The 25,303-nt window shown below is 38.6% G+C and overlaps 2 protein-coding genes across 5 annotated transcripts; both read right to left on the bottom strand.

Annotated features, from left to right (window-relative positions):
• Window positions 1–357: 357 nt before the first annotated feature.
• LOC137942082 (zinc finger protein WIP2-like) lies at window positions 358–2,477 on the bottom strand. The gene is made up of 2 exons (XM_068787761.1): window positions 1,893–2,477; window positions 358–955 (listed from the first exon to the last, which is right to left on the bottom strand). The coding sequence occupies exons 1-2, from the start codon at window positions 2,475–2,477 to the stop codon at window positions 518–520; spliced, it is 1,023 nt and encodes a 340-aa protein (XP_068643862.1). The 3' UTR covers window positions 358–517.
• A 6,952-nt stretch (window positions 2,478–9,429) lies between these two features.
• LOC137940571 (outer envelope protein 80, chloroplastic) lies at window positions 9,430–24,489 on the bottom strand. Of its 4 annotated transcripts, XM_068785712.1 has the most exons (17): window positions 23,796–24,489; window positions 22,113–22,206; window positions 21,916–21,998; window positions 21,728–21,825; window positions 21,549–21,639; window positions 20,546–20,639; window positions 19,664–19,745; window positions 19,546–19,581; window positions 19,291–19,444; window positions 19,067–19,207; window positions 18,862–18,932; window positions 18,464–18,542; window positions 18,218–18,333; window positions 17,957–18,104; window positions 10,764–10,833; window positions 10,037–10,216; window positions 9,430–9,865 (listed from the first exon to the last, which is right to left on the bottom strand). In XM_068785712.1, exons 1-16 carry the CDS (start codon window positions 24,354–24,356, stop codon window positions 10,062–10,064), a joined length of 2,073 nt encoding a protein of 690 aa, XP_068641813.1. In that variant the 5' UTR covers window positions 24,357–24,489; the 3' UTR covers window positions 9,430–9,865; window positions 10,037–10,061. The 4 variants fall into 4 exon arrangements, with proteins under 4 accessions (XP_068641813.1, XP_068641811.1, XP_068641814.1 ...); XM_068785710.1 differs by lacking the exon at window positions 9,430–9,865 and having other exon boundaries at window positions 9,911–10,216; XM_068785713.1 differs by lacking the exon at window positions 9,430–9,865 and having other exon boundaries at window positions 9,911–10,216; window positions 21,570–21,639.
• Between the last annotated feature and the right edge of the window lie 814 nt (window positions 24,490–25,303).

Genomic DNA, 25,303 nt, shown 5'->3' with positions numbered 1-25,303 from the left:
CTGTCAGCCTGCATCGTAAAACTGTACGTAGCGTGGGAGTTAAAAGGGTTGTGCATATGCAGATAAAGGAGGGCTTAGTTCTATATATAGTACAGTATATATGCAGAAGAGGTATATGAGTCATGTTCAGAAAAGAACTAATTTTTTTTTTTTTTTTTTCATTTTTCGTTACTATCCTTTTGTCTTGCCATAATTGAAGATGAAGAAGATACCCTTGTTTTATCCTTTTACATATGCAGTAGCTTGGGAATTAAGAATAATATAATGTAACTGATCATGAAATCCATTTTGTTTAAGAAAGAAGCAATTCGATGATGTAAACAAAGCCATCGAGCTTTCACTTCCCATACCATTAGCTTGAAAATGTACAGGGCATTGCTGTATCGGGTTGCTACTCTTGAGAAGGAAATAACAAAAAAAAGCACCAAGTTAAATCCGATATCAAAAGGGTTGTAAGTCTAGCCGATACTGAACTAGCCTAAACCTATCAGAGACAAATTCCTCGCCACCGCCTTTATCACTGCGAGGATTCATCAAATTGCTCGATCTCGGAGGCTGGTTCATCGTCTTCTTCGAAGCAGTCAATGCCATAAGCGGCGTGGCCATGGCCGAAGGCCTTGATGTGGTCCTTGAGAGACCTTTTGTGTTTGAAGTCAGACCCACATATGCAATACCACAGCTTCCCACAGTTCTTCTCGTGGGTTCTCCAGTCGCCTCTCACCGCAAAGGCCTTTCCGCATTTCCTGCACATGAAAGGCTTGATTCCATGTTTTCTCTTGTAATGGGTCTGCAAGGTTCTGAAATCTTTTAGCGGCTTCGATCTCGGGTGGTCTATGTTGTTCCTGCATCCTGGTGCACAGCAAAAACAAGGGAGCCGAAGCATGGCTGTTGGTTGGGTTCCTCTTAGAGATTCAGGTCCTTTTCTGTATTGAGATCCGTGCCCCCACATATGCATCTGCAGAAACGAAAATTGTACGACAATCCGTCGATCAGCTTTACGACATGCCGATCATCCATTGGGATGACGGAGACAAAGAGAAAACAGTAAAATTTCCTTTCAAATTTTATTAAAGTTTTCTGTCGACATGAACACTGCGACTTGCTCCTCAGGAGCGATGAAAGGATTGTGATTCTTCTATAGCGAAGATGTGGACTTAAATCAAAACACGGGATAGTTTCAAATTTCAGTTTGAAAAAACTGAGAAAGGAATTAACTCGCTGACCCAGGAGATTTTATAGTCAGAGGAGGCTCCATTAAGTTGAAATAGAAAGAAGAGAAAAAAAAGAAAACGCCAGCTTAATTCGTCCTTTATGGCTTAATTTGAAAGGAAAACACAAACTGATAAAGAACAACAGATCACTGGTTGATCTTGGCTTCGAAAAACAGAAGCAATCCAAGTTTAAGAATACGTGTGTGTGATGATTGTGGAAGTGCAGATTGTGAAGCTCTGAGTTTCGAGATGAAAATCACCTACAGACTGGTAGGAACTCAGAAAATTTCAGTTCTACACGCTTGCCAATGCACAAAACACAAACTTCAAAGCGCCCGAAAGCAGAAGGAACATTGCTCGTCTTGTTCAATCACATAAAAAGTGGTACTTATTCAGTATCAGATGGACCAGATGTATCGAACACCCAAAACCCAGAAGCCATGCAAAAAAGAAAAAAAAAAAAAACAGAAAACAAAGAAAGAAAGGAAGGAAGAAAATAAGAAACAAAAGGCGGAATCACTCTTCTCTCACCAGAGCTCCAAAAGCAAAGTTCTTAAAAAGAAAAAGAGGTGGAGGGAGGTAGACGACGAAGGAAAGCAGTGTGGAGTGGATGGAAGGGGGAAAACTCGTGGGCGATTTCCTTTTACTGGAGGAAAAATTGGTATCCAGATCAAAACGTACCTGCATGTTATTGTATCTGTTGAAGGTTTTGCAGCAAACAGGACACGAGAACTGGGTAGGCCCTATGAGAATCTGCGCAGGAGTGGGGATCCAGTATTGGCCCTTGTTGAGTCCACTAGAGTAACCTGAGGAACCACCTCCATCCTCTTCCTTGTCCATCATATCCGAAGAAGAAGCCCTAGAGATGAGATCAGCATCAGTATGGCTGGGAAGGCCTATGTGCAAGGCGACTGTAACAGTGTCATCACCGACACTTGAGCAGAAACTCTCATCTCTTGGCTTCTGATTCTCATCAGTGGGACCCTCATCCATGGCACTAGAAGAAGGCTCATCTCTTTCTTCCTTGTGCCTAACCGGGCTTAAGCTGAGCAGGGGTAAAGCCTCCCTGAGAGGAGGAGAAGATGGTGGAGAGGAACCAATAGGGTTGTAATTGGTGGTGTAATTGGTGGCGCTGCTGGGGAACAAGCTGGGGAAGGAAGAATGAGGATGAGGAGAAGGATTAGAGGCGGTACGGTAGTACTGTTGCAGGAGGGGGTTGCCGAAGCTTAACCAACCTGAGAAGAAATTGGAGTAAGGGTCTGTCATGGTGAGAGGTGGGAGAGGTGGGGAGATTGCAGTGGAAGGGGATGATTACTATTATAGGAGGAGGAGATAAAGGGGGTGAGGTAGCGGAAAAATTCACCAAGATCAAGAAAAACCTAAAAGTGCAAAAGAAGAGGAGGGGAAAGGGGGTGGAGTGGGGAGTGGAAGGGAAAAATAACTCAAAACCTAAAAAAGAAATGGAGGAAACTCGAAAGTGCCGAGTCGCAGGGAAATATCACCAAACCAAAAAGTATAAAGGGGTGATCAAGAAAAATAAAGCAGATCCAAATGACTAAAGGAACCAGGATAATAAAGTAAACCCACTTGAATTACCAAAGAGTACTTCATCAGACCGTTAGAGTGAAAAAAGATTTGAAAGAAAAAGGTTGCCATGGCTGAGAATTTCCTTTACCTGTAATGGTTGAGAAAGGGTTCGTCTTAATTGAAACTGACGAAAAATGAAGTGAAAGAGAGATTAAAATCAAATCCGAAAACTTACGAAAAGCTGGAAAAGTGAAAAAACTGGAAAGAAAATTGAGGAGAAGATCAAAAAGACAAAAGTCAGAGACTGGATGGAGGCTGTCTCCCACACGAGAGAGACTCTTGTTTTGGTTTTATCCTGGTAGAATACATGAATACAGATTACAGTCACTCTCTCTCTCTCTCTCTCCCCTCGACCCTTTATTCCATTTGTTTTATTTATTTATTTATTATTATTATTATTATTTCCTGTTTTGCTTGTGATGGAAGCCGCTTCTCTTCTTCCCAGCATTTGCTTCGGTGGGCGTGATTTGGTCGACTCGGCTGGGTACTAGCTGTGGTAATCTCCATCAAACCAACTCCTCCTTTTTATCTTCTCTTGTCTTTTCTTCTTCCTTCTCTGACCACTTCACTATTCTGCCGTCATCCCTTCCAGGCTTCCAGCTTCTGCTCTGCACCACCACCCGTTTCGCCCGCCTCCCTCCCCATCTCTCTCTCTCTCTCTACTTTACTCTTCAATCCTTCCATTCCACTTCACAAAGCTCCAACTGAATCATTCGTTTTGTCTATTCGGAACTCAACCAAGAGCTGGATTTGGTAATGAAGTTCGATCGTCTTCATTCGATTGATTAACTTTTGAGTGATCATTGGGGCACCTGTGGATGAGTGTCAAAATGGGTCACGAGCGGATGAGTTGAAACAGGAAGATGGCACTGCAGAAGCTCACACACGCACTTTTTCACAATTGACCAGCGGAGGCTTTTTTAAAAGGTGAGATTGAATGGAGAAAAGGAATAAGCGTCTGATTGAGAAAGAGAAAAGTACACCAAGAACATAAATACCTGAAACATTTCTCCTGCAGCGCAGCTAGTGACCCATGTGGAACACCGATTTCACTTCCCTTGAAACAAGCCTCTCGTACATGGCCGAGGCCCATAGATCTTCTCTCTTATATTTGACTGTGTTTAGGTGTAAAGAGAGAGGCAGACTGAGAGATAGAGGATGACCGACCCATTTGTGGGTTTAACAGAGGTGGGGGCAACAAGTGAAGAAAAAGTAACAGGCGATGGAGGATCACTGGTTTTTACTTTTATTTCTATTTTTATTTTTTTTCTGTTTTCCAGAATGGGGATAAGCCGACATGCACATGAACGATTTGCCAAGTTATCGATGATAGCTCTTATCCCCGTCCCAGGTTCGCCTTCGGAACGTCCACCTCGCAAGTCTTATCATCACTAGTTTCGAAGACATTTTTGCTCTATCGTCTTCTGTTCAGGGAAGTACTTCAGGCCAAACAGCGGTTGGCTTTTTACAAAAACAGTTCTTTTGGCCTCGTAGCTGAACCTATCTACTCTTCAATTACCGATTATGTTATCATCCCGCCATTAACCGATCGAGACTCGAGAGAAGTAAACAGCTAACGTGACTTCACTGTAACTGAAAATTGGACGGATGGTGGAGAAAGATAGCCCACATCATTAACTAACAGAGACAAGTCGATCAACTTATCCTAATCCACAGCATTCATCAGTACCCTTCTAATAAGGATAATGTAGCGGAAGATGAGGATCATGGCAGCAGAAGATACAGCGAATCAAAGCCGGTTCTGTCCCACAAACTGACGATCGATCAGAATTTATGGAACTGGAATCGGAAACGAGTTCATTTGAATTGCTTTCCCAAAGCAATTAAAGCAACAAAAAGAGACCAAAAAGAAGAGTCAGACGCAAATTATGCAGTTTTGGTTTATCAGTTGAATTGTTTTTTTTTTCCAAAAGAAAAAAAAGTTGAACACCAACTTGCTGCATTAAAGATGAACTGAAAAGCGCAAATTATAGTGGACAAAATCAAGTGTAGTTTTGTTTGCCTTTTACTCGTCTGCCAGAAGATACACCGAGGGAGAAACGGGAGTACGGACTTTGACAACAGGGTTGTACGATTCGAAGTGGCATCGGACACTGACTGATGAGCAGTTTATTATGAATTCATGATTCAACGAAGTCGCTGACACTTTAACGTAACATTTTACGTGCTTAGCTTTATGTGATTAGTCTGCAACCATGGAAAGCTCAGAGAACCATTACCCAAGCTGGGAGCCGGCTACATTAAGGAAATGGGTATAAGTGTCGGAATCCCGACAGTGGTAGTATACAAGCTATGGATTTGACTGTTCATGTAGAGTCGCTCCTGGATTTCGCATAACTACAAACTATTCCATTCTTGTTCTGCAAATCTGGAAATCTATATAGCAAGTTTTTTATCAAATCCAATCCGTAGCTCAGAAAAGATGCTCTCTTCGATTTTTTTCCTTCTGGGTCAGGTAAATTCTTGTTTTGCTTAGTCCAGAAATGTGAGATGAGCTTGTGATTCTTCGAAGGCTCAAGTAATTGAAGTTTCTGGATGAACTTCGTCATTTTGTACTCGTATCTTGATATGTTCGATCCTTGTCTGGTTCTGGTGAAGGGTGGTGAGGTAGGCTCAGGGAGGAGTAGACGATCGAACAGAGGCTGTCCACCCCCTTTTTTGTTTTATATAGTTAAGTAGCAAAAACAGATTCCTCTTTTTCCTCCATGTGCATTTCTTCTTCCTCTTCCTTCCTTCGCCACTCCTGCCTACTTTTATGTCTCCCTATCCTTGGTCTTGCACTCTGGTTTCTTTCAGTGTGGGAAAATCTTCAATTCTAAACTGAGTTCATTGATGCTACATCGTCCATAGATGCATGAGCATGAACTCTGTGGTTTCCTTCAATCTCATTCCGCCCTCTGTTGCTTAAATAAACCATGGGAAGAAAACTCGAGGTTAAAGTTTATTTTTTTCAGGCGGAGACAGGAATCATGGTCTTTCATCCATATTGGCCCCACGAAAATGAATGAACCCAGATTCCGTAGTCTCGGCATAATACGACCGTCAGGGCCATTCATTTATGTGGGTCCAATGTAAATGAATTAACTCAAAATCTTGGAGTTTTGATTGATTTGTTAGGGTATATTTTCTCATTGAGGGTTAGGTTTATTTCCCGTTTCCCATTATAGAAAATTGAGGCCTACCAAATAGAAGTGTCTCCCTTTTATTTGGATCAGAATTTTTAATTAATTCTTGTCAAAATTACTATTTTCCCTAAGAATTTGGTCATATTTTAGATAATTCTATCGGAATTTGGACATTTAGGCTGTGTTTGGAACAGAGAAAGAGAAAAGAAAAGAGATTTATTTTCCCACGTAAAATGATTCTCGGCTGCCAAACAACAGAAAATACCTTTCCCTCCCCTTGTCTTTTCTGTGGTTTCCAAACAAACCCTTTATTTTTTCATTAAATAATAATAATAATTATCTTTAATAACACCGATAAATCACAAAATAGTAAAAAATTACAAATACAAGACCCATTTTTCCTTTCTCTAAAAAAATATAAAAAAAAGGCAAATATTAAATACTTGAGCTAAAGTTTTGTAAAATTGCACCATTCATTGGTCTAATCAATCAACCTTTCACATCCAAAGGCTTCATTATGTATTTGCCTAACCATGTTAGATAGAGTCACATCTTCTCTCCATTACAAGTATTAAGCCAGCCATGTCACCAAATAGAATTCATGAGATTTTCTTTCATCTTATAGCTTATGGTAAGATAGAAATTGCACATAATTAGCAACTTAGCCAAGGAAATTATGCTAGAAAAAATTTTAAAAAAAGGGGAAAATACTAATGCAAGAAGCATAAAGCAATGCTGATACCTACATTAGGTGTTTGTCATGATCATTTGCAAGGTAGCTTGAGAGCTCCCTTGCAGCTTTCTGTTTTATTGTAGCCAGGAAAGTTTAGAGATTCTACTGGGCTTGATCGATCAAATGACTTGGTTCTGCATCAGTTAAGAACAACAGAAACAATCTTTATCTTCTGTAAAATATTGAGAAACCCAAAACCGATAGAAATAAGGTGGATGAAGATAATCTTCCTCTCAAAGCCTTCTCCATTGAAGAAACCATGAAGCTCCTAGGGATGCGAGGGAGAAGAATGGTTTATTAAACACGACTACATAGAAGCCAATTTCACTACATTTGAGTCTATAATGGGTTAGGAGAGACTGGATGCATGTAAACGTGGAGGAGGGCGAAGCAATCGATGCCAAACACTTGGGAAGTAATTGTAAAAAGGAAAAAAATTCAGGTGGTTGCTCAGAGCCTTTTGAATCCCACGGTATTTCCGAGACAGCACGAGTGAGGGCTTTAGGCCTCCATGTCTCGTGCTTATGTTTTCAAAACATCCTGCCTCTCTAACCACGAAAACCCATCAAGACTGAAAGACCCATTTCCGTGAAACGATATAATATATCTTTTCTGGAACGATGTGCTCTTCTCGGTCAAATGGACGACTCGAAAGCTTCCTCTCTTCTCTACGTTCGAGTTTCTGAATTCTGCTCATCTCAAGTCTCAACGCTGATAATCTTTAATGGACTGGTGGTAACTACGAGGTAGAGGGTGACTACAGAGTGTAGACTCGCGCAGCAGCAGCAGCAGCAGTAGCGGCTGTGGACGAAGACTGGTGTTTGGATGCTATGCGTACGTTAAAATTCATTTGTAGGAAAGTGTAAGATTTCACCAGAGAAAGTTCTTTTTCGTTTTTTTTATTTTCGATTTTCATACATTTACAACATTCATATTCATACATAGAATTACAATCGGATTTTCTCTGATTTCAGGAGTACTTTTTCCTCTTGATTCTGCGGAAGAATTCCTCCTCTAGAACAGATCATGCCAACAGAAAGAACAATAAACGAGAGCTTCTCCCCAACCATCACCTTGATCCCCCCACCCTTCTTTACGTCCTTAGTTGTGAAGAGAAACTCTTCCTGACGACGAAGGAGACTGAAAGAATAGTTGGGGGCTCATGCACCCCTCTATTATATCCGTCTACATTAACATCCTAGTGGTGGTTAGGGGCACATGACCTATTTGGCTGGGGCAAACCTCTCAGTGACACCACCCTAGTAATGGTCCCATAAGATAGAATAATATTGAAAAATTCACTTGAGTGATGGAAGCATAAGAATTGATTGTTAATTATTAGGCAGTTAAAAGGAAAAAAAAATGTGAATTCAAAATCCATTTGAGGTGGTTACACCTATTTTCCGGTATTTCCACCAATATGCCTCGATTGAAATAAGGCCAGTTGAACTAGATCGAACTCGATTTAATCCCTTATTTTGGTAGTAAGAGTTAGAGTGTTATAAACTAAAGGAAAAACTACGTTTACTTTGCCGATTTGGCCGATTTAATTGAATCATTGAATCGATCTAGTCGATACCTCTCTCTCTGTCTCTCTATTTTTAAAAGAAAAATCATCTATGATTCAATTTATGTTTTCATAAAACTAATAATGGCAAATAACCATGGAAAATATTTGTATGCTTCTTATTTTTATTGATAAAATAAAGATAATAATTTTCTATGTAATAAATAAAATGATTATATGATAAATATAATTAGGTATAATCAACAAGTAATGGATTAAATAATAATCCTTATTTATATAATAATCTCCTTAGGCCTCAAAGATTACTCCTTATAAATGCGACTTGGGATTTCCAATTTCATAAAAAATTTCATGTATGGATAAATAATCCCACATTATTATCTTTCTGCTAAAAGATGATAAATATGCAAAATAACATGTAAAAATCCATTCAATTAGATTATAAAACGAAAACCTAAAAAAAACAGAGACTATTCTCTACAATGGAGCTACAGAACAAGAGAAATCTTTCCACGCTCGAAATCCTCTCGAAGATAGTGAATACATGTGGCAGGCCAATCGAAAGTATTATCTAATTTTTTTTATTTTTGTATGATTAATAAAATGGTTCGACAAAGAAGTATACATGGACGCTAACTTTAAAAATTCTGTGGATGATTATTTTCCAAGAGTTAGATTCATAATGGCCATGTCCCGGAGGGTCTCTTCACAGAGACGAGTTCTTTTTCAGCAACCCCTCTGGTTGGAAACAACGCCAGCGGAGAAACATGTGGGTTACTAAAGGAGAAGGCCTGGAATGGAAACTCGTAACTACACTTTGATCCAAGGTCAGTGATGGATGTAATAATATTCCGTTTTTGGCTGATCTTTCAATTTATGAGAGGCGCGGAAGAGGGAGTGAACCATCGCCATCTCCCCCCAAGCTTCTCAACAATAATGGAAGATGACAAAGAAGCCATCGACATAGATGGAAGGTCCAGCACCACGTACTCGACAACTACTGCGCATGAGAGAGAGAGTCTTCACTGCTAGTTCCCGACATCCAAGGGGTTTGAAACTCTGAAGAATTCAATACTGTCATAATCCAAAGTCGTGAGATTGTTGTAAACTAAAAAACAGGAGCATTTTTATCCCAAAGAATATAAATCGAAAATATAACATAATTTGTGGATTTATCATCACTGAATATAAAATCTACAAAATTTCTCAAATCTACCTCTTTTTTTCTGAGATTCTCTGTTAAACCCGAACTTCCTTACTCTTATGTAAATATGCAAGCATCTACAACATGCGGTCCCACTGCTACAGTAGGCAACATTAATCAGCTGGACCGTAGCTCCCGAACTTTATTCAGAAACACGAGTGACAAAGCCTCTTCTGACTGACTGATTCATCTGAGGGTCAGATTGGAGAAGAGTAGATTGATAGGAGAGTTCAACCAGCAACTTTTTTGTCCATATGTAAACCGACACTCAGGTGGCCTGAGCAAACAAATACCATCAAAACACTGCTCAAAACTTTAATACTCATCGCTCCTGAATAAAAAGCCAGTTATATCCTTCGGAATCCTTCCAAGGGCTTAGGAAGACTAAAACAGTCTCTGGTCTCTTCCCGTGCGAGAGTTGCCAAATATCTACTTGAGATACTTCGTCAACCCTTTCTACAAAAAAAGGGATGTCAAGGTTTTTATCCAACTTTTTAAACAGAATTATATAAATGACGAACTTTTGAACTTATTTAAAAAAAACGAACCATACATATTGCTGGAAGTGTTTTTAATCCTCAATCTAATCTAAATTACAAGAGAAATAACAACTATAAATAGACCCACTTAATGAATGAAGAACAAAGACATCTCAGTTACGAAGCCCAACTCCAAAATGAAACCTCTTTGCCTGCCTATCATTGAAAGCATACTCCAACCGAAGGGGTCCCAATGGGGAGTCCACACGGATGCCTGCTCCATATCCGTATCCACTGCCGGGCTTCCCCCTAGCCCCAGCAGGATCACCTAATCCATTAAAACGTTAACAATATCAATGCAAAAGAACGATTAAATAACAACAAAATGCAGTATGCTACTACAATGCAAGTTGAATTTTTATGGTCAGGTTCTTCGTTCATTGAAACAAGACCATTAACATGGATTTTTAAGACAAAAAACACCCATTGGGTTTTCAAGCCATGCACACAAGTACATCATACTTGTTTCTTGGGCAAAGGATTCTTTAGAACTCCCTTGGAGATGTGATCAGCATTTCCTATGTATTGCTGACTTGACTTCCTCATTGCACATCTCTTGGGAACATGTTCCATGCTGAGCCAATTAGGTGGTAGATTCTCTTGTCTAAAAGGGTAGTTCTCATTAATTGCTTCTTGTTAACTCGCACCCTTCCTCTTAGCCTTCAATTTTCCTGAATTATTCTGTATTTTATTTTCCTCTTTTTTCAGGTTTTGACACCCTTCTCTTCTTGTTTTTTTTGTTTCTTTATTTAACAAAACTTTTCATTATTCGAAAAAATTATTATAATATAAGCATTAGAAAAAGAGTAAACTACCTGGCACCATTTGGCCTGAACCAAGATCACTTCCATAATCGGCAAAAATAGCTCCTTCTACGGGCCCAAACTGCAGAGAACAGAGAAAATAAGAGAGGGAGATGAAAACATTAAGACAAACAGGAACTGACAATAATTAAGAGTTTCTGATCTTTGAAAGAGTTAGATGTTATTGATAGCACAATCTTTAGCACTCAACAACTATGCGTCCGGTCAGTCATTTGATTGAGGATTCTAATTTGAATACAAAAAAAAGGCTAAGCAAGACAAAGGCTTTATTCTTAGCAAAAATAATTTCAAAGACACTTAATTAGTCCAAAAAAATATTTAATCACAAAGAAAATGCCATATTTTCCAAGTATTTGGTCTTCCGTACCACCATTGAAAGCATCCACCTTTCAAGCCTGAGAATCATCCAATGACATAAAACTCTTAATTGATTGGGAAAGCAAAATACATGAAATGCTGATGCAGTTCCCAACTGTACATTTCTCATTCTAACTGGCATAACAAACATTTCTCAGGACCCAAGCTTTCTAGAGAAGTATGATGGTTCTAAATCAGTCCATCAAACGGTGAACATTTTCTTACGGAAGCACTAGTAAAATTCCTATAGTTTTTAACTAAAAACAGAAGGGCCTTTTCCCAGACAGACATAGTTCCTTTGCTTGCTGCCTTTAAACAAAAAAACCTTGGTTGATGAGAATGAAAACATTAGAAAAGTGACTGGATACTTCAATTAGGCCTGGTTATTATACAGAAGTATAGCATTTAACCTATATTGTCAAGTATATGAGCTACACCTTCATAGCTTAAATAGTTTTGTGTAGCATATTCTGCAAATATTTTCTATTAAAAGGAGTTTCTATGACATATTTGCTTACTGCATATCCACGGTTTTATGGATTCTTGTATATTTTTTATGTCAACATATGGATTTGGGCAATAGGGGAAAAAATGAAGGAATGATGCAGGATGGTGGGGACAAATAGTGTACAAATGCAGCAGATTTGATTCACCCCAATGGGAATCAACGTACTAACTTGGTTTCTTTGAGGGAAACTAACCTTTTCATTAAAGAGAATGTCTGGGTGAAATTTCTGAATTTCATTCCCACAAGCTGGCATTTCTTGCTTATTTTATGAAAAGCTGTGAAAAATCCCATTTTCCTCCCGTTTTTTAGAACATTCATAAAAGCACCGTTAACTCATAAAGTAATTTTAGAAATATCCCTAATGACTACCCTAGACTGGATTCAACCTACCGACCTACTAATTACACCCCCAAACATATCTGCACACCATAACCACCCCCAACTGGTACCCTATCCTTTCACTTTCCCTTAGAGGAACATCATCCTCCATGTTCAAAAACTTGTTGAACCACCACTATATGACCTGACTTAGCCACTCATAAATTATGTTTCAAATGCTTGCAGACTACTCTCCCTTTCAATGATTCCCTAATCACAGCCCCTCGTATAGACTGCTACAAAAGCTTCTAAACCGCCTCTTCTCACAGCAATTTCACCTCTGCCTTGGGCATATTACCATTGTTGAAAACATCTATTTGCTATTACCTGTGACTTGTGTCCATAATGAGTCTAGTATCTCACAACATCTTGCTGCCTTTCAACTTGCTTGATTCACCTTGTATGTTACCTCGTCACACGAGTAGGCTTCTTGGACCTGCACTGAACAAAGGTCGATCAGGTCACTATGCCACCATCAGCTCTAACACTACAACGTTTCTTGATTGAGTGTTGATAGCCACACGGTTCAAATCCCACTCTCAACTATTTATATACATCTTTTTCGAAAAAAAAAAAAAAGTGTTGATAGCCAAGATTTCATCCACTTTGTACCCCACACTCTCATATTCATGTGAGTTTCACTCCTAAGTGTTATCCTCTGCTTCCAACCTTGCAGTAACAAACCTTAGTTCTGTCACAGCAATTGGCACCTCAAGGATCACTTTATTTTTTTCGATAACCTCTAGGACCATTTTTTTTTTATTGGAAAATGGTGATGAGCTTTATTACATAGCAGAGGAAAAGAATAATGTGATACAAGAGTTCAGATTGTATAATAGGTGCCTGTACTAAAACTTTTGACACCTACAAAGTCGCTCTTTTCTTTGATGAGATTGTCTAGTTATATGACCTACCTTAGACCATTGTTTCAAATAGGGATGTCCTCTTTATGAGCTATTTCTGGAAAACTCTTTTGCACTTAACAGGTACCAAATTGAAATTCTCTACTGCCTACCACCCCCAAACTAATGGTCAAACTAAAGTCGTTAACCAAAGCTTGGGAAACCTCCTTTGCTACCTCATAGGAGATCACCATCGCTCTTGGGATTTAATTTTCCCAACAGCCTAATTTGCGTACAATAACTTGGTCAATAGGTCCATAAGCATTACCCATTTCAAGTTGTTCACAGTTATCTGCCTAGGAAATCTTTGGATCTCATACACATGTCACCTCATGCTAGGGTTTCGGAGTCCACCACAACATTTGTGTGTAGGGTTGAAGACCTACATGTCGAAATCACCAAACGAATGAATCCAAGCAAGTAATGCCCAATATAAACTTTAGGCCGATGTGCATAAGCGTGATAAACAATTTAATGTAGGCGATTATGTCATGGTTCCGATTAGGCCTGAGCGTTTTCCTACGGGATCTACTCAAAAATTGCAAGCTCATAAGTGCAAGACCTTTTAAAGTGCTGAAAGGGGTGCTGAAAGGGGTAGGTCAGAATGCTTATGTTATTGATTTGGCATCAGATGCAGGCATTAGCTCCACTTCTAACATTGAAGACTTGATGGCATATAAGGACCACCCTTCCGTTCCTGATGACCCCATTTTATCACCTTCTGACTCCATCCCATTGCCCGAAACACTCCCTCATTCCTCGTTTGATACCCTTGTGGATCCTATTCCATTACCCATAGCACCAGCACATAAGGAACATATTGCAGAAGCTATTGTGGATGAACAAGTTGTTTTTACTAGGAGTGGCACGGTTCAACGCTTCTTAGTACAACGGACAGTGCGACCAAATTCCGACTGCACATGGATTACGAGAGACACATTACAATGGTAGGACCTGATTTGTTGGAGTACTATCAGAGTCATCAGAAGTCCCACTCAACAGGGTCAAGGTTTTCCCACACTAGGAGAGTTGGTGAGGACACCACTCGTATACCGCCTATTACATGAGTTACACCAGAAGACATCAATCCACGGCAAGACCCATGACACTCTGGTGGGTAGTGAGTCATTTAGGACTAATTAGGTGTTATTTTGTAATTTTATTATTTGCATTTTGTATTGTCCTTAGATGTAATTATTTTATTTGTTTAAGGGCATTTTGTCATCAGGGCCTTTTGGTCATTTTAAAATGTCAACTAGAGTTTTTGATTTCTACCTAAACTTGTAATGTTTTGAAATCACATTATTGAATAGAATGAAGTCCCTATTGTTTTCCCTTCCCCTCCCCTCCCTGCTCTTGGCTCCCCTTCTTCCCCTCTCTTCTTCTTCTTCCTCTCTTATTCTCCTTCTATTTCCTCCATCCTCCCTCACTGCAGCAACACACATATTCCTGTGCCACATCATCAGAGACCCAAAATTACAGCAGGAGAGAGCTTCCCAGAGCAAGGTGCTCAAGGAAAACTCCAAGTATAGCTAGATGATTAGCAAGGTGATTAGCTTCTCTAGGGATGTGGCTGAATTGAATAAGAGTTAACAACACATAAGTTAAAGATTTCATCAAATATCTAGGCCAACCTCCAAGGGGTTGCTGGTTTTTAGGATAGCCAGGATATAACTTTAAGCTGGATCCCCCTCAATAATCATTTCTGCAGAAAATCATCAGGATACCAATCTAAGACCCTCAAGAGCAGCTTTTGTTTCAGCTTTGGTTGAGTCACAATGACCCAAAGTCCTTGTGAACATGAGGGTGGATCCATTTTGATCTCTTATACAGCCTTCAGTCCTGCAGGTCCAGGGTTTCCAAAAGAGAAACCATCAAAATTCAAATTGAGCCAGCCAATTGGAGGCAGCTGTCAGCCGATCAATCTTGAAGGAGAGTAGTCTTGGAATGAACTGACAGTTCTCCAGTGATTTCTGATAATATAACTGGTAATAGGAGGCATATTTTTTTATAGTGGAGGCCCATGTTAGGGCAGAGTGACTACTGCTTCAAGGACCAAATTTTCTCTTTCAATTTTGTGCTCTTTGACCAGTAGTCTCACCATCTTGTTGGACACCTACTGCTTAAAGAACATCTGGAACTGTTAATACAGCCATCTCTAAACCTATCTATTTTTTTTTTAAAAAAAAGAACCTATCTAAATCAAACCAAGGGATCCACTTAATCTAGAATATTCCACTTCTGTCATAATTGTAAACTTTTCTTTCACCAGTTTGTCAGACTGCTTGTTATCTGTATCTGCCATGGCATTTATTATCCCAACAGGCACATGCTATGCACTCTCAGACACTCATTCACACTCTGACACTAGCATTTCCAGTATTCTTTTAAATACTCATCCATTCTCTCTTGTTGAACCAGATCAACTTGGATCTTAATCACCATTGATTGTTACTCCAATTTCTCTATCTCTAGCAAGGGTGCAGTGATTGATCCAAGCCATCTAGCATGTGTAAAACATCTGAGAACCTAATAATGTCCTCAGGATCACCTTATTCAACTTAGGAAGTTCATTTAAAAAAAATAAATGAATAGGAAGTTGCCAATTAGATCCATTTTCTTTGCTATCTAAATAGTTGTTTGATATAGTAATTCTTGATCACCACCACTGATTTAAAATCTACTCATTATACCATCTAGTGAGTTTCTCGTAATTGCGACCCAAGAATAGTGAGTTTCTCATTGTCACCAAAAAAAAGAGGGAAACAAAAAGCCTAGAATTGGTTTTCCTGATCAACTTGACCAGCCTTTTGAAGTATCAAAACCAAAACCTACCTTTCATAAATTTGAGGTGTTCAATCTTTACCAAAAGAGCCAAGTTTAGACTGATTCACACCACCCAATCAGTCCAGTAAGTTAAGACCCCAGGAATTTACACATTGATGCCTTTATTTGCTTTCTAGAAAGACTAATTTGACCCCATTTGTCTGGTGAATCTCGACTATCCATTCTCTTCTCTGTTCTACCTTTTGCAAAAGTAGAGAACAAAAAAAGCAAAAATAGAGAAGAAAAGTGTGAAGTTGGGTCTAAGGCCCATCCCATTTTTATTTTTATTTTTGATAAAGATGTATTATATTAACAAGAGAAAAATTATAAAGGAAGAGGGAGCAAATCCCTAACAACAAGAGATTGAAGGGGCGCTCCCTGCTTGGTAAACACATCTGCTGCCAAATTTACAGGTCTCGGAATGTAAGACCAAATACAAGAAAATAGTGAGGTAATATCTAAAATTTCCTGAAAGATGTCCCAATGCCGCCACGGCGGAAGGGAAGCACGTTGGCACCATCCAATGACCACCTTGGAGTCTCCTTCAATGTGAATTGGACCACTGCAGTTGTCTCTGAACACACGGAGCCGATTAAGAAGGTCATATAGCTCCGCCGATGTTGAATCGGAGATGCCTAACGGGCCAACATAAGAGAAACACTGATTGCCAGATGGATCCAAAATCACACCCCCAAGGCCCATCCCAAAATGACTAGCCAACTTAGGAAACATTTTTCCCAACTAATAAACTCAAGATCTTTGTACTCATTAATCTATGTGGGACTATTCTTAACACTCTCCCTCACGTGCATGCCCTCTTTTATGGCTCTACAAGTGGATAGTTTATCTGCTCGGATACCATGTGAATTTGGGTCCAAGGCCCATCCCAAAATGACTAGCTAACTTAGGAAACCTTTTTCTCAACTAATTAACTCAAGATCTTTGCACTCACTAATCGTTGTGGGATTATTCCTTAACAAAAAGAAAAGACAAAAAGACCACCTAGATTCCTTGGTTCTTGATAAACTTCCAGTGCTTTTTGCCAACAGATCTGTGGTGAAACCCACCAGCTGTTGTTTCCTTGCAGTAAATCTCTGCCCATTCAATAGTCTCTCAAGAGTTTTCAGACTGTTTGAAAAGAATCTTCTAAAAGCAGAAAAGAAAAAAAGAACTTTCTTCTGGTGCTTTACTCGACCTCTTCAACGCCACTTGTTGCCATCTATTTTCATGCCAACTCCTGACACCTATCACAGGCAAATCTTCAATCAATCAGACAGAGAATCTTTACTTTCCAGTAGATCTATAGCCACTAATAGTTTCCCTCCATCCACACAGAAAAATAGGATTGATGAATCATTTGCTCTGTTGGCATCTAAATCCAAAACACTTCTTCAAATGATGCGTGAATTATAAAGAAATGCAAATCCATGTAAGAATTGTCCTCCTTTATACGAATTATTACAACATTCGTTGATAATTTTATTAATATCCATATGATTTTTATCACAATGGATGTAATTGGATGAAGTGGAAACTAACAGAACGGAGGCTTGCGGACAAAATTATTGCAGTCATAACTGGATTCGATTCATGTCATACAGAATAGACCGCTTAAATCAGTTTCTTTGTGGTACAACAGCCACCTTTTCTTTAAATAGTACGACCTTTTTGTCAAATCTGGTGAAACTTCTAGACTTTCTCCTCAAACAGCATCAACCCATTCTTATTTCATGTTCTGAAATTCATATCTCACTCCTTTAACAATAACTATAAAAACACAACCAGAAACATCCCATTCTTCTTTCATGAGAAGCATGTAACTTATACTCTAAACCTACTTTTATGATAGCTATAAAAATGCCCCACCTCACAAGTAATTTAAAAAAGACTAATGACTACACTAGACTCATTACTTGAACCACTATCTTACTAACAATAATCATGCCTCGACAGGACCCTTTCATCTTAGTACTATCTTCTTTAGTTTTTTTCTTTTTCTTAAAGGATTTTTTTTCTTTTCTTCAACAATTCTTTTTCTTTTTCTTGAAGGATCCTCTTCTGTACTATCTTAGTTACATTCTCTTTGAAAACAATACAAGAACATTGTATAAGCAGTATTTGGCATAGGGTTTTGCTCAAAAACATATGATTTTACAGGAGTAGCAACATGAAGGGAAGTAAGAGAGAAAATAGAAATTCACATTAAAGCTTACCAATCTCAGAGAAATTTCGCCACTACCAACCACGAAGGATCGACCTGAACCAACAGCACCTTCCTCATAACCTCTGACGCTATTTGTTCCACCAATAGCAAAAGCTTCATGAGGTGAGAAATTTCCCACCACTTGACCACCCGATAAACTACTCAGTAAGGCACAATTTTGTCAGATAAAGAAGAAAGAACTTAAATATGATTCAGTAGCTCATTTATTAAGCTGAAATTGGTAATAAAGAGTCAAGCTGCTGTCTTGTACCTCAAAAGAAGCTTGCCAGGACCAATTTCCAATCCCTTCCTAGCACGTGCAGTCATTCTGTTGAAACACAACCATTCAGGGAAAACAGGGAGTCCTTGTTCCATGTTAAACACAAACTGCAATAAAGAAGTAATGGAAACTAAATGAGAAATGTCCATAGGAGAGATAAATGTTAGTTCCAAGCACACATCTTGCCAAAAAAGTTCTCCACATCCTTTCTAACATAATAATAAGCTGGACACTAACCACAGAAGATCCATGATCACCAGAAACTGTGTAGGCAGATTCAAGTTTCGCAATCAGCATATCATCATAGGTATTGCCACTAAGCAATAAACAGACAAAATTAGTATTCAAAAAAAAAAAAAGTAATCAACCCTTTTTTTGAAAGGTAAAAATTATTCAAACATAAAGCCAATGCTTTATTTTGAAGTAATATAAAACTAAACCTTAATGATGCATTTGGCAGACACTCAGGCTAAGCTGGGTGTTTCACTCCAACACCCTTGTTGTGGAGGAAGGTCCGCTTAGTTAGGTTTGTATTATTTCTCCCTCTTTTATAATAGTTTATACATCCTTCTTGAAAAAAAAAAAAACCCTTAATGTTGCAAGATATGGCTCTAAGATGTGAGAAGATGGCACACCTCGAAGTCAAAGGACTGCCATAGAAATCTTTGATGATTGGTCTCCCATTTTCATCACGGGCTCCAGCATGCTGAGGAAGATCAAGACAATTAAAATTTAAAGGATAAAAGCCAACAAAGAACTGGAGATTCATAAAGTTGAAAATTTAGGAAAACTTAAAGACTAATGAAGAAGACAAACATAAGGTGGTAAAAGACAACATACCTGAAAAATTATACCGGCTGTCCCACTCCACTTTGGCGTTAAAGGTCTACTGAATTCAATTCCAGCTGTTACACGACCAATGGTGACAGTACCTTGACCAGTCTGGGTACCATGAACAAGCATTCCTGGAGTTCTGGAGTTCTAATTTCAAATAGACAGTTGTGTCTTGTCAAATGGAGTGTTCATCAATGTAGATCTGTTACATGTAGGGAAATATAAATCACCTGAACCATAATCGATCTGGATGTCCGTTTATCATCTCCTTCAATCCAAGGATCAGTATAATTTACGCGAAAAATTGAGTCAATTTGCCCCCTTTCTAAGGAAAGATTAAGTTTTTGATTCCGCCCAAAGACATTCCGATGAGAATAAGCGAAGCTGAAATGATGCGAAGGAACCATCAGTAAAACCACTGCATTAAATGAATCAGAAAACAAAACAATGTGAAAACCAGCTGATACAAAATTGTGAATATTTACCTTCCGATCAGTCCTGAAAGTGGACCGCTTGTTATCCTACAAGGTAAAATTGTAGCGTCACTTGTAATAGGGTAAATATAAACAAAGTTAAAGAATTGCCAGATCAATATATGATTACCCGCTCGAAATTCCACCTCCTGCTGAGAAACCACCACTTACACGCTCCACACAATTCATTACCAGATCGACATTGCCAGTATCTAGGGAGTTCAAAATGATCAAAGAAATAAAGATCAGCAGGAAAGAACTATCAAGAGGTGGGGCAAGAAAAAAGACAACCCTATAGCCAAAGAATGGCAAGACATATGGTAAGGCTCTACTGGATACTATACACAAGAATTTTATTTAAAAAGAAAAAAATTACGAAGTACAAAAAAAAAAAAGCCAAAGAAACAAATAGTCCAAATGAACATAAGTCTACATTAAGTAGAAAGGAGCTGCCCTCAACAAGATGAGGAAGGAGACTCCTCTCCTAGATAAGGAAGCCATACAATTTGTACTCCGCACAACATGCACCCAAGTAACTAAGAGCATGTCCTTTTTTATAAATTATAAATCTTAGGGAGGTTCATATAAATAAGAAACTTAATGATTTTTTTCTTGAATGTTAAATACGCACACATACACCCCCTTTAACCCTTGTGAGAGTTGAACCCAAGAACTCATACTAGAAACCCCCTCATGTGACGAATGACCCAAAGGCCCATACCTTGCCACTAGGAAATAAAGAACAAAGTAAATGACCCATGCAGCATCAAATAATCATAATATTATAGGATTAAGCACAAGAGAGAACTACATAATATGCAGAATGAAAGAAGGATGCAATTCTTAGAATAAGGTAGTTCTGCAGTTAACCAGTACTGTAGATATCACTGAAAGAACATTCTATTTGCAAGGACTCAGCATTACTAACACTATAATCCTAAAAACTGCATTTTTAACTAGAGTAACAACCTCAAAAACTTCCATGAAAAAGAAAAAAAATGGTGCAACTCACCTCCTGCAGGCTGGGGAATAATACTAACATCTTCCATGATACCCATTGTCAAAATAGTTTCTACGTCTCTTTTTCCTTGCAGCAGACTGTAAACCTATAGTTGATAAAATCAAACTTTAAACCTAAGACAGAGGATCCACCAAGGACAGAAAGCAAAATAGTGGAAATAAATATATGAAAAATGTTGCAGCCCATTTTACAGATTAAAAGAAAAAGTAACTGCCATCAGCAAAATTTACCAGAAGAAACTTTGTAAAGTTGGGTCCAAGGTTTATCCCAAAATGACTAGCCAACTTAAGAAACCCCTTTCCCAACTAATAAACTCAAGACCTTTGTACTCACTAATCCATGTGGGACTATTCCTTAACAAACTTTTATTACAAACACATTCACCATAAAGCACCTTCAAATATAAAAGGCATAAAACTCTAAGGCATGATGTTGTAAGACCTATCTTCACCAAAAAAATGTCTTTGTGAATTATCTGAAAAAAAGAATCATCAGTAACTAAATTTTCTACATCTGCCAACTAATTACAGGTATTAGCAATTTTAACCCACAATTAACAACCATAGAACAGGAACTTAGATATTTTAGCTTCAGCTGATTTTCATTTCCAGGCAAAACAAGTGACTTAGCAAAGATCATTTGCCAGTGGTTCATGTTTTTTTTTTTCATCTTGATGCATTTCTCTTGGGTCAATCCCAGTTAAGAGAATAAAATAAACAATTTATCCAACAAAGTCAAATAGTGTTCGATTCAATGAAATGACAGCAAGTTTAGGCTGAAAACTTGTTTTTCAACCATATAAACACAGTTAAGCTCTAACACCCTGAGAGGTTCTATGCACAAATGGAAATACAGCATTTATTAGCCGATGTATATGACCAACAGACCCAGTGACATATCACCAAGTTAGTGAGGCAAGCAGCACAGGATATAGACAACTCAGTGAAGAAAACAACAAAGTCTTTGCAAAAGAAGGTTTATTAACTGAACCTACAGAGAGAAAAGGAAGTCCAACCTGTCCCTTTTTAGTTGTGAGTTGTCGTAGTATAGTTTCTGGTCTTGTCTTTCCAGTAGTTGGCTCACCTCTGAAGAAATAAAATAGAACACAGATTGTCATTATCAGGGAAAAGAAAAGCACAGAAAATAAAAAGAAACACCAAAAAATGTTCTTACGTCCTTCTATCAAGGAAACGGATTGATATACTGTTGACCACAGCTTCTGAAACTTGTAGGCGAAGGATCCCACCTGAAAGAATCTCAACATCCGAAACCTGTAAGACAAATTATCAATGTTAAGAAAACAAAATAATGTTCTAAGGAAATGGGTATTCCAATTGCATTCTAGTGAAGGAAGCACAAACCAGACCAAATAGACCACGATCCATATACCATCCATTGATAGAATTTATCACTTCATCCAGACGCCGGATATTTACAATTTTTCCTGCACAACTTGACACCAAAACTGTTACTCAGAGAAAGTTTCTCACAAAGATGAAATATGAAAAGGCAAAAGAACAATAAATTAACAAGAAAAAAAATCAAAAGAAACAATTACCATATCCATCACGTAATGAATCCTCCAAAAATTTTGCAGGTAGAACATTTGCACCCTCACATATCAACCCTTGAAACTCTTGATTCGGCTCTACCTTGTGGCATACAAGTAGTAAAATATTTTACGCCGAAAATACAGATGAAAAGACATTCTCCTGCATACTCTTATATTAAAGGGAAAGATGTGATTCAAGTCCAGCCAACTTTGGCTGCATCCAACTTTTTTCTTTCTTAAAAATGTTACACTATTTATGAGAGTGCCATTTACTTTATTATGTAAGAAAATATGAAATCAGGGGCATTTTGATTATTACATATGTACATTCATGATCTCTATTGGTTAGGAAGATTGTAGGATATTGGTACACCAATCTGGTTATGTTTTGTATTTCGTTTTTGAATTTATATGGCTGTATACAACAGATACATGTACTAAGGGCTTTCTGCCCTTTTAGCTGTCTTTTGACTTGAGCGATATAATTTTTTTTATAAGAGATTAGGGATCTAGTTGTCCCTAACAGCTGCTGCTCTCCACACAGCTTGCTTCTCTCTCTTTTCTTCTTTCTCTCTCTTCTCTTAAAGTTTTTTATTGGACAAATTTACACATTATATTTACAACAATGTTATTATCTCATTTTAATAAAGTCAATACCATTATCTCACGAGGCCCCTCTGTATCGAAGAAGACTCAAAAAAGGTCATTGATTGGTGTGCAAAGTCTATCCAGTCTCCATTGCGTCATTGGGATATGTATTAAGATATTTGAAATTTAATTTCTTCTTTAAATTGTAATTGGAAACACTTTCCTCGTTCTGCCAATCATTTGGCAGACATTGGGGCTAAGTTAGGTATTTCGCTCCAACACTTGTTGTGGAGGAAGGCCTGTCTAGCTAGGTTTGTTTGTACTTTTCTCTCTCTTCTTAATAGTTTACACACCATATTTCAAAAAAAATAAAATAACGACAATACCATTATTTCCATTTTGTCATTAAAAGTTGACAAAAATAAGAAAAAAATTCAAGTGACCATCAATTATGAATTCATGAGATAAAAAATATAAAATAAAAAAAAATCAAGTTTTAAGTCATTCAATTCAAATTTGATAGTTAAATAAAACTGGGTACACCTAGTTTAGATGGATTTAGGTCCATACTCTATGTTATTATTAGCAAAATGAAAAAGCTTCTCATTGCATGGATTAAATGGATTTTGAACACTACTAACCAAAATTGTATTATTTGCACTTGACCATCACTAGTGGCAATCAAAAAAGTGAAAAGCAAATGATATGTTGAGTGGGAACAAGTCCCACATTGAAATGTGTTAAGAAATAGTGTTGAGTTATAAAGTTGAGCAATGAGTCTCCTAAGTGGCTAATCATTTCGGGATGGAACAGGCTCAATCCAATAATGGTATCAAAGAAGGAGGATGCGTGCATGAGTGAATACCCAGTTTGTGCTCTCCAAGGTATTTGGACACAAAGAGAAGTTGTTGCGTGGAAAAAAGTTCCACATTGAAAAGTGTTTAAGAAATAGTATTGAGTTATAGTATTCATTTGAAAGATAATTTTGTCATGATCTTCAGTGAGAGTAATGATAGCTATCCTCAAAAGTAGAAAATTGATCCCATTTGTCCAATTTTATATCAAAACAGAGATATGATAATGTTTAACAATAAGACTTACCTGAAAAACCAAGCGAATTCCATCACGTGTATCCACTGCAACGGGCATGCAGGAGTAAAAGTACCCACTGTCTATGATCCGGTGTACATCTTCTTGAACCTCACGGACCGTGAGAGCTGAGTTGGCTCTGGAAGCTTTCAATGCCGCCAAGACCTCCGCCTCGAGATCCTTCCTCTCGAGTTCCTCGCCATCTTTGTTCCGAACCAAAACCTCACTAATCAAAACCCTCTCTTCATCTTCTTTCCCGAGGCGACTAGAGAGATGTTCTTTCTGTTGAATATCTCTCCCGCTCGGAAGGGCCGCACTCGTTTCTTCCGAATGAGAAAACCCCAATGAAGAGGAACAAAGAAGCGATGATTTGGTCACAAAACGGTTGCCGTTCATGCGTTTTGAAATGGAAGATACGAAATTATGGATGAAATCTTGAGCTCTTCGTAAATTCGTGGAGATGGAATGGCGAGCGAAAGGAAGATTAGAGGAAGGCCCAAAAGAATGGTGGACAGAAAGACGCTGAAGCTTGATAGACGAAGAAACGAATCGGACGTCTTGGGTCTCCGCCATTGTATGACACCTCTGAGCTGCTGCGGGGGGAACAAGAAAAAGGGGAGAGGAAGAAGGAGAAAAGCCTAGTTCAGGAGCATATACGTGCAATTCGGGAGCTTTGGGTTTTAGGCTTCAGCAGAGGAGCTGAGCTGCTCTGAGCTCAATGAATTGGCGGCATCGCTGATTACTAATGAATATATCTATGTCGAATTAAAATGGTGGGTACGGCTCAGGTCAGGGATGATTTCCCAAATGCGACCCGAACAAAAACCTAACGGGGGATGGATTTCCCAAAATTTGAACCCGAACCAAAACCTGACCGGGATTGGGAAACCAGCCCTATCCCTGCCTCACTCCCCTATTTTTCAACCTTTGTTCCGTGACATATCCCCCATCTCATGTGAATCACCGGAATTCTATTCATGTGATTAGGGGAATTCTATTCATGTGATTAGGGCATCGTACCTAGATCAGGGCATAACCAAGAAGGTTAATAGAGATAAGAGGGCAAAAAAATGGACTAATTACAGAGCACAATTGTTGAATGCCACCTATGTACAAATAAAGATAAAAAAAATCAAACATGTAGCGTCATGACCTCTCCCTAGGTGGATTCACCGGTGAAGATCAAAGTCGTAAACTGGGTCATGAATGTCGATAGCGAATAAATTAAAGAGAAATCAATAGAAGAAGTCGCTGTGAGTGACCTCGATCACGCAAAGGTCGCGTTTGCGTGGAGCATGAAATGGACCGGGCCCAAAAGTCAAAAGATCGAATAACAAAGCCTCCGCTCAAGGGCTTCTTAGTCATTTGACACATAAATGCCAAAAAACTATTACGAGTCTTTAGTCGGAAGCCAATATCAACTGGTGCTCGGTAGAAAGTTACTTACGCTCCAACCCATTCAAATTTGTCTCCGGAAGTTGAGACCAGATCCACTAAGAGCCCGGCCCACATCTGCCTTT

This window comes from Aristolochia californica, unplaced genomic scaffold (genome assembly GCF_029961685.1).
Source record: "Aristolochia californica isolate CCGP_79_NKW_82.1479 unplaced genomic scaffold, dmAriCali1.0.hap1 SCAF_9, whole genome shotgun sequence".
Taxonomy (NCBI): Eukaryota; Viridiplantae; Streptophyta; class Magnoliopsida; order Piperales; family Aristolochiaceae; genus Aristolochia; species Aristolochia californica.
This window is presented reverse-complemented; position numbering and strand designations above follow the sequence as displayed.

Coding starts and splice junctions, on each gene's coding strand:
- LOC137942082 (XM_068787761.1), bottom strand. CDS start 2,477: ATGACAGACCCTTACTCCAATTTCTTCTCAGGTTGGTTAAGCTTCGGC. Junction 956..1,892: donor ACAGATACAATAACATGCAG/GTACGTTTTGAT, acceptor TCGTTTCTGCAG/ATGCATATGTGGGGGCACGG.
- LOC137940571 (XM_068785712.1), bottom strand. CDS start 24,356: ATGGCGGAGACCCAAGACGTCCGATTCGTTTCTTCGTCTATCAAGCTT. Junction 18,543..18,861: donor GGCAGTCCTTTGACTTCGAG/GTGTGCCATCTT, acceptor TTTATTGCTTAG/TGGCAATACCTATGATGATA. Junction 10,834..17,956: donor GCGAAATTTCTCTGAGATTG/GTAAGCTTTAAT, acceptor TGTTCTCTGCAG/TTTGGGCCCGTAGAAGGAGC.